Source organism: Ranitomeya imitator, chromosome 3 (genome assembly GCF_032444005.1).
Source record: "Ranitomeya imitator isolate aRanImi1 chromosome 3, aRanImi1.pri, whole genome shotgun sequence".
Taxonomy (NCBI): domain Eukaryota; kingdom Metazoa; phylum Chordata; class Amphibia; order Anura; family Dendrobatidae; genus Ranitomeya; species Ranitomeya imitator.
Window position 1 is genome coordinate 820960908 of NC_091284.1, and position 16414 is coordinate 820977321.

The 16414-nt window shown below is 47.4% G+C and overlaps 1 protein-coding gene across 1 annotated transcript in view; it reads left to right on the forward strand.

Moving 5' to 3' along the window:
* Positions 1 to 11537: 11537 nt before the first annotated feature.
* Positions 11538 to 16414, forward strand: part of LRRC32 (leucine rich repeat containing 32) — a 188561-nt gene continuing 183684 nt past the window's right edge. The window contains exon 1 of the mRNA XM_069759380.1: positions 11538 to 11579. Within this exon, the coding sequence (XP_069615481.1) occupies positions 11572 to 11579 (8 nt within the window). The 5' untranslated portion in view covers positions 11538 to 11571. The remainder of the gene's footprint in view (positions 11580 to 16414) is intronic.

A 16414-nucleotide genomic window follows, 5' to 3' on the forward strand; every position in this document is an offset into this window, starting at 1 on the left:
CCGCTGTTACGGGCCAGGAGCCTTGTTGGCAAAGACGGATGTGGAGTCGGCTTTTCGTTTGCTTCCGATTCATCCGGATAGCATCCCATTGTTGGGGATGTGTTGGAATGATGGTTACTATGTAGACAGATGTCTACCGATGGGTTGTTCCATTTCGTGTTCCTTGTTTGAATCTTTTAGTACATTTCTGGAATGGGTGGTTAGAGAAGTGGCTGGTGTTCCTCCTGACTCGAATGTGTGCAGGAATATTTTGACGGCTATGGAGTGGGTAGCGGATCATTTCGGCGTTCCCCTTGCTAGGGAAAAAACTGAGGGCCCTTGTATGGTGTTGAGCTTTCTTGGAATTCTGATAGACTCTGAAAACATGGAATGCAGGCTTCCGGACGATAAATTGTTGGCGCTGAAACAGGAAGTGAGTCGCGTGGCTAAGCTGAGGAAAGTGACATTGAAGGAATTGCAGTCTCTGCTCGGTCGGTTGAATTTTGCATGTAGGATTATGCCCATGGGGCGCATATTTTGCCGAAGGTTGTCCAGGGCGACGGCGGGGGTGCGGTCCCCGCATCATTTCATTCGACTTAGTCAAGAGCACAAAAACGACTTGTTGGTATGGCATAATTTCTTGGAGCAATATAACGGTCGCTCGTTGATGCAGCAGCAGTTGGTGAGTAATTTTGATTGCGAGATCTACACGGACGCAGCTGGAAGTGTGGGTTATGGGGCCTATTGCGCAGGCCAATGGAGTGTTGGAGCCTGGCCGGACTGCTGGCACACGAGTGGTTTCACAAAGAATCTGGCCTTGTTGGAGTTGTTTCCCATTGTGGTAGCGGTATTCATTTGGGGGGACGCGTTTGAAAATCGCAGGATTAGATTCCATTGTGACAACATGAGTGTCGTGTCCGTGATCAACTCGTTATCAGCATCGTCACCGCCCGTAATAAAATTAGTGAGAGAACTTGTCTTAAGATGTTTGAAGATCAATACATGGATTTCTGCGGTTCATGTGCCTGGCGTTCAAAATTCGTTAGCGGATGCATTATCTCGTTTACAGTGGGAGCGTTTCCGGGAGTTGGCACCAGAAGCGGACGCAGCAGGAGCAGTATGCCCTTCTCACTTGTGGCAGATACCTATGGAGGAGCGGGACGGTTGATTCGGGCCTCGGTTACGAGTCAGACCTGGGCGTCTTATGAAGCTTCCTGGAATGTTTGGCAGAGTTCTTTGGTGCAGTGGGGGGAATTGGTGTCTGACGAAGACAAGTCGTTAGCTGTTTTGTCATTGGTGGGTAGGGCGGCGGATGCAGGTTGGTCTGTTTCGAAAGTAAATAAGTTTGTGACCGCGTTAGCTTTTGGTTTTAAGCTTGAGGGCTCAGTAGATGTGACGAAGAATTTTTTGGTGCGGCAGGCACTGAAGGGTTATAGGAGAGATGTTAGACGGGTGGATGGGCGCAGGCCTATTTCGTTTCAGGTGCTTGAACGTTTGGGTAGTGTTCTGGGTGATATATGCTGCTCTCATTTTGAAGCGGTGTTGTTTCGTTTGGCTTTTTCCTTTGCATTTTTTGGGGCGTTACGTATAGGTGAATTGGTGTCTCGTAGCAGGGTTCAAGCGGGTGGTTTATTGGCGCAAGATGTGGATTTCTGGTCTGGGGGCATCGTTTTTTGGATACGTCGTTCAAAGACGGATCAGACAGGGGTTGGAAAAAGAGTTGTGTTGGGTAAAGTTTCGGGGACATTGATGTGCCCTGAACAATGTTTACGTGAGTATTGGTCTTTATGGTCGGGTCGTACGGGACCATTGTTGTGCCATCAGGACGGGGTCTTCTTGTCCCGTTTCCAATTTATAGCAATTCTGCATAAAAGTTTGAGGGTTTTGGGTTTTTCGCGGTCCGATTTCGGTTCGCATTCCTTCAGGATAGGGGCAGCGTCAGAGGCTGACAGCCTTGGCTTGGGGTCGGATGTTATCAAGCGTATTGGGCGTTGGAGCTCAAGCCGTTATCAGTCCTATATCCGACACTAAAATGGTTGGTTTGTTTAAGTTAAGTGGCATTATGTTAACGGTTACTGTTATTGTATATTGCAGGTCGGGAGCCGTATCTCGTCTGGATTTTTGGACATTCTTTTGTCTATTGGGGGACGCATCGGGCGGATGCCAGGCCGGACGGTAGGCAATTGGGTATCAGCCGAAAAGATGCGGTAGTTCGGTGGCTGGGTTTTCGAGGTATGGTGTGGAGCAGGGCGATTCCTTGTTTTTCCCGTGCGGTCCGTTTGGATAGAGCACCGGATATCGTGGTTTTTCATTTAGGAGGGAACGATTTAGTTTCCAAACCAGTGAGGGAGTTGATACGGGACATTCGTTCCGATTTTCTCCGGTTGTGGACGGCCTTCCCCGGTGTTCTAACTATATGGTCGGACATTGTTCCTCGTAAAAATTGGAGGGGTGCGCGATCAGTCAAGGGTATCAACAGGGCTCGGGTGAAGTTGAACAGGGCAATTGCCAAGTTTGTAGCCAGAAATGGTGGTATATGTGTTCGGCACTTTGATTTAGAGTCGGGTGTTGGTGAATATTGGAGGGACGACGGGGTGCACTTGAACGAGGTGGGGATTGATTTATGGGCCTTGTCCATTCAGGAAGGAATTGAAAAAGCGTTAGTGTCTTTGGGGCACTGGCGGGCCTGAGGTGTTCAGGGCGGCGAGTTTGTGGCGGGGGTGGGGTTCTTGGAGTTTATGCGGATTCAGCGGCGAAGGAATTTGATGGAAATTCTGGACAGTTAAACGGGTTTGGTGTTCTGGCATTTTGGTTACAGGCTCTGGACGGGGTGTTTACCTTGGGAGCTGGTGGTGGTTTAATTGTTCCCAAAACGGGAATTATGGTGCCCCTGAGCTGGTGTTACGGCTGGGGGTAAATTGAGGTGTTTTACGTTTTTTGGTTTTGCCAAAATAATTTGAAGCCAGAACGTTTTTTCCCGGTGGGCTCCAAGAACCTCCCCTCGAATTATTTGCATAAAATTATGCTAATGTTTATTTAAATGTTTTTGTTTGTTTGTTAATAAACTGGCCGCTGTGGCCATAATTATCCAAAGACAATGGAGTTACGTTTTTATTGGTAATGTGGGTTTGCTTATACCAATGGTGGTTGGGGGGTTTGGAATTGTTAGTAAGGGAGCCATATTGGCCATACACGGTCATGGGAGGAACTGACCTGCCCTGCTCTCTATCAGTGCTTTATGTAAAATATTATCTGTAACCACCAGTATTATCTGTTGGGAGACAAGCCTTATTGGTCACTATGAAAAGTCTTTTGATTGACAGATGCAGATAGGAGGACATTATTTGGCGTTAAAAGGGCATCACACAGAAAACTGTCACCATGTTGCATTGTATGTGGAAAAATAAGTCCACAATACAGAATGTATTGGATTAAGCCAATTGCATTCACTGCATGCCATAATCTTTTGGAATTATACATATATCACGAATGAAAACCCAAAAGAACGGTTTTGACACTTAATTTTTCCAAAATTCTGTAAAATGTAAAATGATCAAGAAGTTGTACAGATTTAGAAATTAGCAAACAGAGTTTTATTTTCAAACTGTACATATTCTAAAATGAAAAAACAAAAACAAAAAAAAAACCAAAGACTATAAAAAGTATTAAAAAACCAGCCATATTGTTGGGTAATTAAAGTGAAAACCAGACTGTGCAAAATATTATAAGAGCAGATATACATAAGACATAGACTAACAGCAAATAACTGCAAGAAGACAATAGGCTGCAAATGGTGGGTACGCTGAGTGCGAAATGCTGCGATGCGGATCACTGTACACATCACTGTGCTGAGCAACTGGATGACTGACAGGATAATTATAGGTTTTATGACCACCTCATCTAAATAGCGAAAGGCAGACACCACTTCCCTTGTGCTCCACAGCACATGTCCATCACTTCCCCAGGATAACACATGGATTAAATTATTTCCTAAGTTAACAAAAATGTATCATTGTAACCAGAGGAAACTACAGAAAAAAACAAAAAGAGCTATAAAGGGCAACTTCATTTGTAAAAAAAAAAAAAAGTTTACATTTTCGGTTAACAAATGTATAGACATTTCTTAATATGCAATATGAAATGAAAATGAGTGAAATCGCTTGGACTACACAGAGTTTACTGCTTTTGTATCATGCTTCTAAAATTTATACCCCCAGAGCTGCACTCACTATTCTGCTGGTGCAGTCACTGTGTACATACATTACTGATCCTGAGTTACATCCTGTATTACGGTATACCCCAGAGCTGCACTCACTATTCTGCTGGTGCAGTCACTGTGTACATACATTACATTACTGATCCTGAGTTACATCCTGTATTATACTCCAGAGCTGCACTCACTATTCTGCTGGTGCAGTCACTGTGTACATACATTACTGATCCTGAGTTACCTCCTGTATTATGCTCCAGAGCTGCACTCACTATTCTGCTGGTGCAGTCACTGTGTACATATAGTGGGTATGTAAAGTATTCTGACCCCTTTAATTTTTTCACTCCTTGTTTCATTGCAGCCATTTGGTAAATTCAAAGAAGTTAATTTTTTCTCATTAATGTAAACTCTGCACTCCATCTTCACTGAAAAAACAGAAATGTAGACATTTTTACAAATTTAGTAAAAAAGAAAAACTGAAATATCTCATGGTCATAAGTATTCAGCCCCTTTGCCCAGACACTCATATTTAAGTCACATGCCGTCCATTTCCCTGGCCGTGATCGTTGGTAAGTTGTTGTGTGGTCGCTGGGGAGCTGTCACACAGACAGCTCTCTCCAGCGACCAACGATCAGGGGAAAGACTTCGGCATTGTTGAAACTGTGTTAGCGCCGGCCGTAAAGCAGAGCACAGCGGTGACGTCATGACGTCACCGCTGTGCTCTGCTTTACGGCCGGCCGGCGCTGACACAGTCAGTGCGGGAAGCTGACGCCGGGGGACGTGACAGACCGCGGAATGTAAGTATGTACTGTTTTTTTTTTTTAACTTTTACAATGGTAGCCAGGGTAAATATCGGGTTACTAAGCGCGGCCCTGCGCTTAGTAACCCGATATTTACCCTCGTTACCAGTGAACACATCGCTGGATCGGTGTCACACACGCCAATTCAGCGATGACAGCGGGTGATCAGCGACCAAAAAAAGGTCCTGATCATTCCCCAGCGACCAACGATCTCCCAGCAGGGGCCTGATCGTTGGTCGTTGTCACGCATAACGATTTTGTTAACGATATCGTTGCTATATCACAAAAAGCAACGATATCGTTAACTAAATCGTTATGTGTGAAGATACCTTTAGACCTCACAGCTCACAGTGCATGTCAGACCAAGTGAGAATCATGAGGTCAAAGGAACTGGCCAAGGAGCTCAGAGACAGAATTGTGGCAAGGTGAACTGGCCAAGGTTAAAACAGAATTTCTGCAGTACTCATGCAGCGCCCCAGAGTCCTGGTCGTTGCAGTAATGTCGCTCTGCCACTAAGGGGAGTGATGTTATGTCTGATTGCACTAAAGGAGTTCACCTGACCAGGTATCACAAGCACACATTACACTTCACACTCCGGCCACCAGGGGGAAGTTAGAACAGAACGCAGCCTGAGAGAGCTCCAGGGAGGACCTGTCAGGGGTGGGTTCTTGACAGGGGCCTAGCAGAAAGGATAGAGAATGACGGAACCGTACCTGCACTACCTTGCGGCGGTATCCCAAGGAAGGACACGAAGAGAAGGATATTGTGGAAAAGTGAGAAACGAGATCAAAGCACAAAGGAGAGCCAGTAGGAGTCGTGCCTCGAGAACGGCAACATCCTACTGAGGCACGTAGCCGGTGACCGGAACACCGAGGGAGTAACTGACTTCAAGCATTACTTCAAATACGGCAGGACAGTTGATTATAGGTTGGCTGTCTACCTTACATCACCTAAGAAGACATAGGGGGCAAGCGTGGAGAGGGGCGTCTCTAGGGTCCCAGAATAGCTCCGAGCCTTCCCGTCAAACGGGTGCATCCTATCCAGATAAACTTGGGGGACGGAGAGAGAAAGAGAGAAAGAACGAACACGAGAGTTGTGAGGGCTATCCCGTATGCTCAGCAGGGAAGAACTACAACACACAGGCGCTAGTGGTAGGCACTGATTTCCACCTGCAAAGGGAACTCTGGATGTGCCTTCGGACCGGCCGGTCTCAGACAGCCCTGTTAACAGTGCTCTGGATTGAGGATCCCGAAGTCTTCAGTAAAAGGTAAAGAGACTGCAACCCTGTGTCCTCGTTATTAACTGTGCCTCACGCCATCGCCACCTACACTACTGGGAAGCCCTGGGGATATACTTCACCTGTGGGAAGGAATACCATCTAGCTGCCATTCCATCACCTCAGCGGACCCCTAAGCAGCGTTGGTCACCCTGACCAAATACCACAGGTGGCGTCACGAACCCTTGACAAACTAACATCACCCCTTTCATTGGACGCCCCTTAGCAGGGTCACGGACCGAGTCCAGCCACCGTGACAACCCCAGCACCGAGACAGAGATGACCGGTACCGGTCCAACTTGGCATCACGAACAGGATCGTACTTAAGCCTGAAGAATCAGGTCATGTGTGCCTTGGAACTGTGATTAAATTGTGCTTGAACTGTGATTTATTGCAAAGACTGTGTATTGCTATTTGCCGCCAAGATTCCAGCCAAAACCGCCGCCATTGCCGCGCCACGAGAGCGCAGGAGAAGAAGAAGGGCGTGGAGTTGTGGGCCTGAACGAACTGAGAAGCGCAAAAAGTAATGGCCGCCCAGTCTAAATATTTCTGTACCTTGAGGACGTGTCCGTCAGCAGCCGAGATCCGCCTCCTGATCTTCAATGGGGGGCGGAGACCAAAGAAACGAAACCACCCACGGAGGAGAGAGCGGATAAAGGACAAAGAGGACAGCAGTCACGTTGAGGACGCCATAACGAGTCACCCGGAGCCGGACTGTGGAGTCGAAGCTGGAGACTTCCCCAGCTACCCGGAGGAGCACCGTGGCAGAGCCTTCCCTGCTGGCACCGATTCCCTGCAGCATAGGATGGAGGAGCTGATCGACCAACTCCTGCAGCTGTGGGTGGAGAACAAGTCTTCGTCTCAAGGAGCACCTGCGGAGAGTCCATCAGCATTGGTGCCGTGAATGGAACCCCCGCTGACACCATCGCAGAGCTCGCCATCGGCAGAGTCAGCTGACCCCGAGGACACTGTGGTGGCAGGTAAGGACGCTGATCCTGCCCCGGTGACTGAGGACCTGTTGGTGGGCCCGGTCGCAGCGCCGCCTCCCTACGGCACTCACTGCCTTCAGCGCTTTGACCCCTGGGACCAGGTCACGGGTATGGGGCTGTTCCTTAAGGCCTCGATTGAGCCCACTACCCTGTCGGGTGAAGTCCACGCCGAGTGGACCGTATACCGCTAGGTGAACCCCGGGCCAGATTTCATGGGGTTCCCCGGAGCCGAAAAGCAGGAGGGAGAGAGAGTGGAGGTGCTCAGTTGGGAAAGATATCAGGCCCAACTTGCCCAGGAGTGGGAGGAGAAGGAGGCCGAATACCAGGCCAAGCGTCAGGCCTACGACCGGAAAGACCGGGCGGTCAAGGCCAAGGCCCGCCAGGACCTCAGCACGAACCCGGCCCCGCGGAAGCAGGGCCAAGTGGTAGCCTTCCGACTCCGAGGAGGCTGGAGCTTCAAAAAAGAACCAGGGGAATACGTGGAGGTGTTTGTCAACCGCCGGGATGTGGAGTCGCATCTCCTGGAGGGACACTCCGACCGAGATGACATTGTCACGTATACCAGACACTTTGGGGAAAAGGGCTGGTTTGCTTTGGATGTACATAAGAGGAATGCTCCGGTAGCGCATCAGGCCAAGGTGGCACCTCAACCGTCTCCTGTAGCGACAGCGTCCTCGTGTGGCCAGGCCTCTGCAGTCACCACAACCACCGTCGTCATCCCGACAGGAATATTTGTCCGGGCCGCCACCTGCACCGTCACCACGACTACCACCGTAGTTGCCAGGGAGTCGACTGCCGTGACGACTGGTGCTCCAGCTGCTCCTAAGCGAAGAACTGTGGGTACACAGACTCCTGTGTCGAGTGAGGGAGCCCCTTACGTAGCACCTGGTAGCCGCCAGTATCCAGCTGGGCTACCCCGACCAGTGCTACCCTCTGAGTTCCAGCACTAAACCTCGGAAAACCGAAACTGTATATAGTTAACTGTTTCCTGCTTTTGCTGCCCTAAACCCGTCCTGGGTTATTTCTTAAAGGGATCCCTTTGTTGACCCGGGATCCCTATTGTTTTATGTTTTCTTTTGTACAAAGTTATCAGTGTTTCAAAAGACTGCCAAATCATGGACGGTGAATGATTCCCGAACTGGTTTTGTAAATAGTTTGCACCTTCTTAAAGGTGCTCCCTACTGCTTTTACAAGGAAAGAAGACTTTGCGAAGAAATGATTCCTGATGACAACGTGGAAGTTTCTTGAGTCTTGCAGTTCCTTAGTGACTTGATTGTTGCACTACCTCACAGAAGACTGATTTTCCCCTCTTAAAGGGAATGTTATTTGTTGCTTTTTGATAATGATGCCTTAAGTAGTAAGATAGTGATAATGTTTGCATAGTAGATGCCATGTAGCTAGAGAGCTAGAAAGTGAACCCGTACAGGTTAGTGAGTCTGAGAACCATAGAGAGATGGTGGCTGTGAACCAAGAAGAAGAGAGGCAGTAGTCCCGGACGAATAGCCAGGCGGTCCTGCATCTGTGTGAAGTTAGAAGAAATAAAGAAAATGTTAGATTTGTACTGTAATGTTTTATAGTAAGCCTTTAGTGGGTTCAGCTTATACGCCCTTAAAGGAGAAGTTAAATTATTGTTCAAAGATTTTCACTTAGTAGAATACCTGGCTGGGTAATAGGAAATTATTTATAGTCTATAGAATAGAATGTTATTTAAAATATTTAAACATGTTTCTGTTTGTAACGTTCAAGTGACCTCACCTCCCATAAAGGGAAGTATTATAATGTTTACATTGTTCAAAGCATTTCAAAATTTTGTATGTCTTTTTCCTAACATGTATTGTTGTTCTTCTTTTCCCAGTCCGGTAGTACTGGATTTAACCGGGGGGGGGGGGCAGCTCAGAGACAGAATTGTGGCAAGGCACAGATCTGGCCAAGGTTAAAACAGAATTTCTGCAGTACTCATGCAGCGCCCCAGAGTCCTGGTCGTTGCAGTAATGTCGCTCTGCCACTAAGGGGAGTGATGTTATGTCTGATTGCACTAAAGGAGTTCACCTGACCAGGTATCACAGTCACACATTACACTTCACACTCCGGCCACCAGGGGGAGCAAAAGGCACTATGTATTAGGCCACTCCTCACACTGGTAAAACTGGGGGTTGGATAGGAAGTTAGAACAGAACGCAGCCTGGGAGAGGTCCAAGGAGGACCTGTCAGGGGTAGGTTCCTGACAGAGGCATAGCAGAAAGGATAGAGAGTGAGGGAACCGCGCCTGCACTACCTTGCGGCGGTATCCCAAGGAAGGACACGAAGAGAAGGATAATGTGGAAAAGTGAGAAACGAGATCAAAGCACAAAGGAGAGCCAGTAGGAGTCGTGCCCCGAGAACGGCAACATCCTACTGAGGCGCGTAGCCGGTGGCCGGAACACCGAGGGAGTAACTGACTTCAAGCATTACTTCAAATACCGCAGGACAGTTGATTATAGGTTGGCTGTCTACCTTACATCACCTAAGAAGACATAGGGGGCAAGCGTGGAGAGGGGCGTCTCTAGGGTCCCAGAATAGCTCCGAGCCTTCCCGTTAAACGGGTGCATCCTATCCAGATAAACTTGGGGGACGGAGAGAGAGAGAGAGAGAACGAACATGAGAGTTGTGAGGGCTATCCCGAATGCTCAGCAGGGAAGAACTACAACACACAGGTGCTAGTGGTAGGCACTGATTTCCACCTGCAAAGGGAACTCTGGATGTGCCTTCGGACCGGCCGGTCTCAGACAGCCCTGTTAGCAGTGCTCTGGATTGCGGATCCCGAAGTCTTCAGTAAAAGGTAAAGAGACTGCAACCCTGTGTCCTCATTATTAACTGTGCCTCACGCCATCGCCACCTACACTACTGGGAAGCCCTGGGGATATACTTCACCTGTGGGAAGGAATACCATCTAGCTGCCATTCCATCACCCCAGCGGACCCCTAAGCAGCGTCGGTCACCCTGACCGAATACCACAGGTGGCGTCACGAACCCTTGACAAACTAACATCACCCCTTTCATTGGACGCCCCTTATCAGGGTCACAGACCGGGTCCAGCCACCGTGACAACCCCAGCACCGAGACACAGAGGTCCGGTACCGAGTAACCCGCGGCCCTGTGTTTGGGGGCGCTCCACTCAAGGTTCCTAAGAGCACAGTGGCCTCCATAATCCTCAATGGGAAGAAGTTTGGGACCACCAGAAGTTTTGTATTATACTCCAGAGCTGCACTCACTATTCTGCTGGTGCAGTCACTGTGTACATACATTATATTACTTATCCTGTACTGATCCTGAGTTACATCCTGTATTATACTCCAGAGCTGCACTCACTATTCTGCTGGTGCAGTCACTGTGTACATACATTACAATACTGATCCTGAGTTAAATCCTGTATTATACTCCAGAGCTACACTCACTATTCTGCTGGTACAGTCACTGTGTACATACATTAAATGACTGATCCTGAGTTACATCCTGTGTTATACCCCAGAGCTGCACTCAGTATTCTGCTGGTGCAGTCACTCTGTACATACATTACATTACTGATCCTGAGCTACATCCTGTATTATACCCCAGAGCTGCACTCACTATTCTGCTGGTACAGTCACTGTGTACATACATTACATTACTGATCCTGAGTTACATCCTGTATTATACCCCAGAGCTGCACTCACTTTTCTGCTGGTGCAGTCACTGTGTACATATATTACATTACTGATCCTGAGTTACATCCTGTATTATACTCCAGAGCTGCACTCACTATTCTGCTGGTGCAGTCACTGTGTACATGCATTACATTACTGATCCTGAGTTACATCCTGTATTATACTCCAGAGCTGCCCTCACTATTCTGCTGGTGCAGTCACTGTGTACATACATTACATTACTGATCCTGAGTTACATCCTGTATTATACCCCAGAGCTGCACTCACTATTCTGCTATTTTATTTAGTGCATCACTGAAGTCACGTGACAGGGAGGCTGTGTATATTTTACGACATAGTGAAAGTGAAGGGCAATGTATCAGCTCCAGGCATTCGGTCTTTTATCAGTGATATAAATAGTATACACGATGGAAGGAGGAAAAATTCCCAGCTCATTGTATAAACTGCAGATACGTAATAATGAGATAACCTGGGGGGCGAGTCACAGGGATGATGATGATGGCTGCCGCCGAGTGTGGCTGCTCGGGGAGACCACTCATAAGCACTGGGGGGCCAGTCCGAGCTCACTTGTTATCTCTGTTACTCAGCTGATCTCAGAAACGTTTCATCCAGAGAACGGATAGCAGCGCTGATCATGTGCAGGTACGAGCTGAATTCACTTTTTTTTTACATATCTTTTGCATTTATAATTTTTCTCTTCATGTTTTTGTAATCTATTTTTTTTAACCTTTTCTATACTTTTATGTTAAACTTTGCAGTCTTATTTACTAGACTTATCTTCTTTTAGGCTTTGTTCCCGTGGGCGGTATTCCACAAATTCTGTAGGAAAATATGCAAAAGGCTGTGAAACCATTGCAGATTTAACGCACGTATTATTCTTTATATAGAACAGGGTGGATTGGTGGATTTTTGCTGTGAATTTTCATTTGCAGTGTAAGGATACAGTCAGATGCGTGACAACTTCCTGTATTCCTATGCAGCTGAGACGCTCGGGTAGGGAGAGCTGCCGGCCAGTCCAGGCACTGCGCTCCGATCTTGGTCCGATTTACTTGGGTAGGGAGAGCTGCCGGCCAATCCGGGCACTGCGTTCTTATCTTGGTCCGATTTAATCAGGTAGGGAGAGCTGCCAGCCTGTCCGGGCGCTGCTTTCAGATCTTGGTCCGATTTACTCAGGTAGGGAGAGCTGCTGGCCTGTCCGGGCACTGCGTTCCAATCTTCTCTGGTAGGGAGAACTGCCGGCCAGTCCTGGCACTGTGTTCATATCTTGGTCCAATTTACTCGGGTAGGGAGAGCTGCCGGCCAGTCCGGGCACTGCATTCCAATCTTGGTCGGATTTACTTGGGTAGGGAGAGCTGCTGGCCAGTCCGGCACTGCGTTCTGATCTTGATCCGATTTACTTGGGTAGGGAGAGATGCTGGCCAGTCTGGCACTGCATTCTGATCTCGGTCCAATTTACTTGGGTAGGGAAAGCTGCCGGCCAATCCGGGCACTGCGCTCTTATCTTGGTCCGATTTAATCAGATAGGGAGAGCTGCCAGCCTGTCCGGACGCTGCTTTCTGATCTTGGTCCGATTTACTTGGGTAGGGAGAGTTGCTGGCCAGTTCGGGCACTGCGTTCTGATCTTGGTCAGATTTACTCGGGTAGGAAGAGCTGCCGGCCCATCCGGGTACTACATTCCAATCTTGGTCAGATTTACTTGGGTAGGGAGAGGTGCCGGCCAGTCCAAGCACTGTGTTCCGATCTTGGTCCAATTTACTCGGGTAGGGAGAGCTGCCGGCCAGTCCGGGCACTGCGTTCCAATCTTGGTCCGATTTACTTGGCTAGGGAGAGATGCCGGCCAGTCCAAGCACTGTGTTTCAATATTGGTCAGATTTACTCGGGTAGGGATAGCTGCTGGCCAGTCTGGGCACTGCGTTCCAATCTTGGTCCGATTTACTTGGTAAGGGAGAGCTCCCGGCCAGTCCGGGCACTGCGTTCCGATCTTGGCCCGATTTACTTGGGTAGGGAGAGCTGCCGACCAGTCTGGCACTTCGTTCTGATCTTGGTCCGATTTACTCTGGTAGGGAGAGCTGCCGGCCAGTCTGACACTGCGTTCTGATCTCGGTCAAATTTACTCTGGTAGGGAGAGCTGCCGGCCAGTCAGCGCACTGCGTTCTAATCTTGGCCCAATTTAATCGGGTAGGGAGAGCTGCCAGCCTGTCCGGGCACTGCGTTCTGATCTCGGTCCGATTTACTCGGGTAGGGAGAGCTGCCGGCCAGTCTGGGCACTGCGTTCAGATCTTGGTCCGATTTACTTGGGTAGGGAGAGCTGCCGACCAGTCCAGCACTGCATTCTGATCTTAGTCCGATTTACTCTGGTTACTCTGGTAGGGAGAGCTGCCGGCCAGTCTGGCACTGCACTCTGATCTCGGTCAAATTTACCCTGGTAGGGAGAGCTGCCGGCCAGTCAGCACACTGCGTTCTAATCTTGGTCCAATTTAATTGGGTAGGGAGAGCTGCCAGCCTGTCCAGGCACTGCGTTCTGATCTCAGTCCGATTTACTCGAGTAGGGAGAGCTGCCGGCCAGTCTGGGCACTGCGTTCAGATCTTGGTCCGATTTACTCGGGCAGGGAGAGCTGCCGGCCAGTCCAGGCACTGCGTTCAGATCTCGGTCCGATTTATACATCTGTCTGACTTGACAAGTCTTGAAGATTTAATTGAATAAATGCAGTGGATAAAATCAGGGATAACGCCAGTGCCCTGTGAACCCTATCAATGGTCGGTGCCCACTTCTCAGGTTCTAATTTGTATGGCAAATGTGGCACCGCGTGTACGGAGCGAGCACAGGAGTATAAATGCGGTGACGAGACCTAGCTCCGATTGCAGCAATTCAACTTCTTAGACGCCGCTGTCAATCATGTCAGCGACATCTAAGTGGTTGAAAAAAGGGGAAGGTATGCTTTTCAATTACCCTCCTTCACTCCCCAAGGTATGATTGTGGGGTGCCGATGGTATTGTCATGGTCTGATGTCTGCTATGTTTTTACAATACACTGCAATATTTACTAAAAGTTCCCTGGGGGGGGGTATCAATGAAAAAAATGGAAACAAAAAAATATAAAATATATTTAGAAGATAAATGGAGAAAAAAACTAAAAATTCAAACCATCCCTCACCCCCACCTTTTGCCAGAACACATTAAAAATTATGGCATATCTGGTATGCGGTATATGATTTATGCTGATATTATACAGCATGTCAGATAATATTTAAAAGGAAAAAAAGTGTTATTGCAGAAGAAAGTCCCGTGTACCCCAAAATAGTAAGGATAAAATCTGGTACCACAAAAAAAAAAATTCAATTGAAAAGTAAAAAATTACAACTTTTGAAAGGCAACAAGGAAAAAATTAAAAAAAGCAAAAAGAACCTCACCGGTCACATAAAGCCGGACAGGATCTGGCCCTGTGTGAAAAAAGCAGTGAAAATCTGCAGCACAGGTGAATTTCCGCTGCAGATTTTTTATGGTTGAGACTCTTATTCGCAAAGAATACACCGAGGATTTTCCAGCCGGATCTAATACCCGCAGCTTATCAGCCCCTAAAAGGGATTTTCCAATTTAAAAATAAAAATCTGTCCGTATCATATTCGGCTTTTACATTTTGTTTCGTTCCTGCCTTGTCCGCTCCATGTTTGCCCTATTGGGCTGGGATGAGAAATTAGCAAAATACGGCCAAGGTTTTCTGGTAATTTCAGCTAACACAATGCTATCCTATTGTGATAACACCGCCATAGTCAGCCCACATAATACCGCCATAGAGTGCTAAACATCATGTAATATCTAAAAATATATATATATACTGCGGCCTTTTATTAGCTCCTTCCGTTGTGTGAATACAGGGCAATGCACAAATCCATTTTCGGCTTTCCTCTATGTACATTTTATATGGCGGTATCTCCACCTATGTAATAATGCCCCCAACTGGGAAAAAATGTGACACTAGGGCTGTTCTGTACTTTTCTTGGGATACTTTTTTTTGTTTTTTTTTATTCCATTCTTGGAAAATGACATATAAAAACTAATATTAGGCAGCCATCATCTGGTGATCAGTAACGGCTGGACTGTGCATGGTACATTATAAGCAGACTGCAATCCCCTCGATGCATCAACATAATTCCTCAAATATGTTCTGTATGTAGCGGTTCAGCATCCTCGGGGCGACATTACTCATTCTATTACATGTACCGCACTGAAAGCAATAGAAAAAGAGGAAATTTGCAACCGCGGCCTTCATTTATCAAATGTAATATTAAGACAGTCTTTGTTGCCCGTAGCAACCAATCAGAGCGCAGCTTTCATTTCTTATACTGCTTTGGTAGAATGAAAGCTGAGCTCTGATTGGTTGCTAAGGGTAACAATGACAGCATTACTGTTAGACATGTTTGATAAATGAGGCCTAGTAATGATAATAAACTTATGTGAAGGAACATAATAATACATGGTACTATACAGCAGATAATATGACCATCATCACAAAATAATGGATCAGGCTTCTCTTTTATTGCCTACAAGATGACCACCTATACTGTCTGACTTTTGAAGTTAGAGGTTGCTAGAAAGTTTTCACTGGTGGTCACATCCATTTTTGATTTTTCCATCGACGCCTTGTTCCATACCCACTCAAAAGCACAATTGGCTTTCGGGTATGGAAACCTTCTGGGAATGCTCCTTAGTTCTTTCCTGGTGGTTTCCGGGGGATAATAAGGTGGTCTACGGGAAATTTACTCCCAGAATATGTGATGTCAAGTTCACCCATACTTACCAATAGGGATGAGCATATCGATTTTTAACAAATTGATTCGCACAAATCCAGATGGCCGCCATAAATAAAGGCTTATACTCCCCGGTCCTAGGCTGGCCCCTCATCTGTCCTGCTGCCGCAATGTCACGCCTAGACCTCCCGTCACCTCAGATTGGTCTTTGTATTGGTCTTCTCCTCGGTCTTCGGTTTTGGATATTTTGGCACTTATTAGGTCTCACATAGTCAAATGAGGTGTGAGTCAGCTCCAGAAGATCAGGGTCGTAATCCAAATGGAAGACCGATCTGAATACCGATCTGAAGACTGTAGAAGATCAGGTGGGGCGCTGCAGGGGCAGGACAGATAATGGGCTGGCCACAGACAGGCAAGTATAATTTTTTTTTATGCCTGAAACAAATTTAGGTAGATTTGCTCATCTCTTCTTACTATCACTGATGTTGGCGATGTCGGGAAGTTTAGGTCCTGTTGTTCATTCGTGCCCTGAAACCTTTTTTTGGATTAACATCTCAAATTTTGTAGGATTATTATAAAAAAATCTGGATAGTCCTGGCAAATTCAGAACTGTTGGCATCCCATTACAAATAGAGGCAGGTAGGTGAATTGGGCTGTGGAAGAAGGTTTTTTCAGAGATAAAAAGGGTCTGGCTTTGCCTGGAGGGTCTTATTTGGCATGACAGGACTC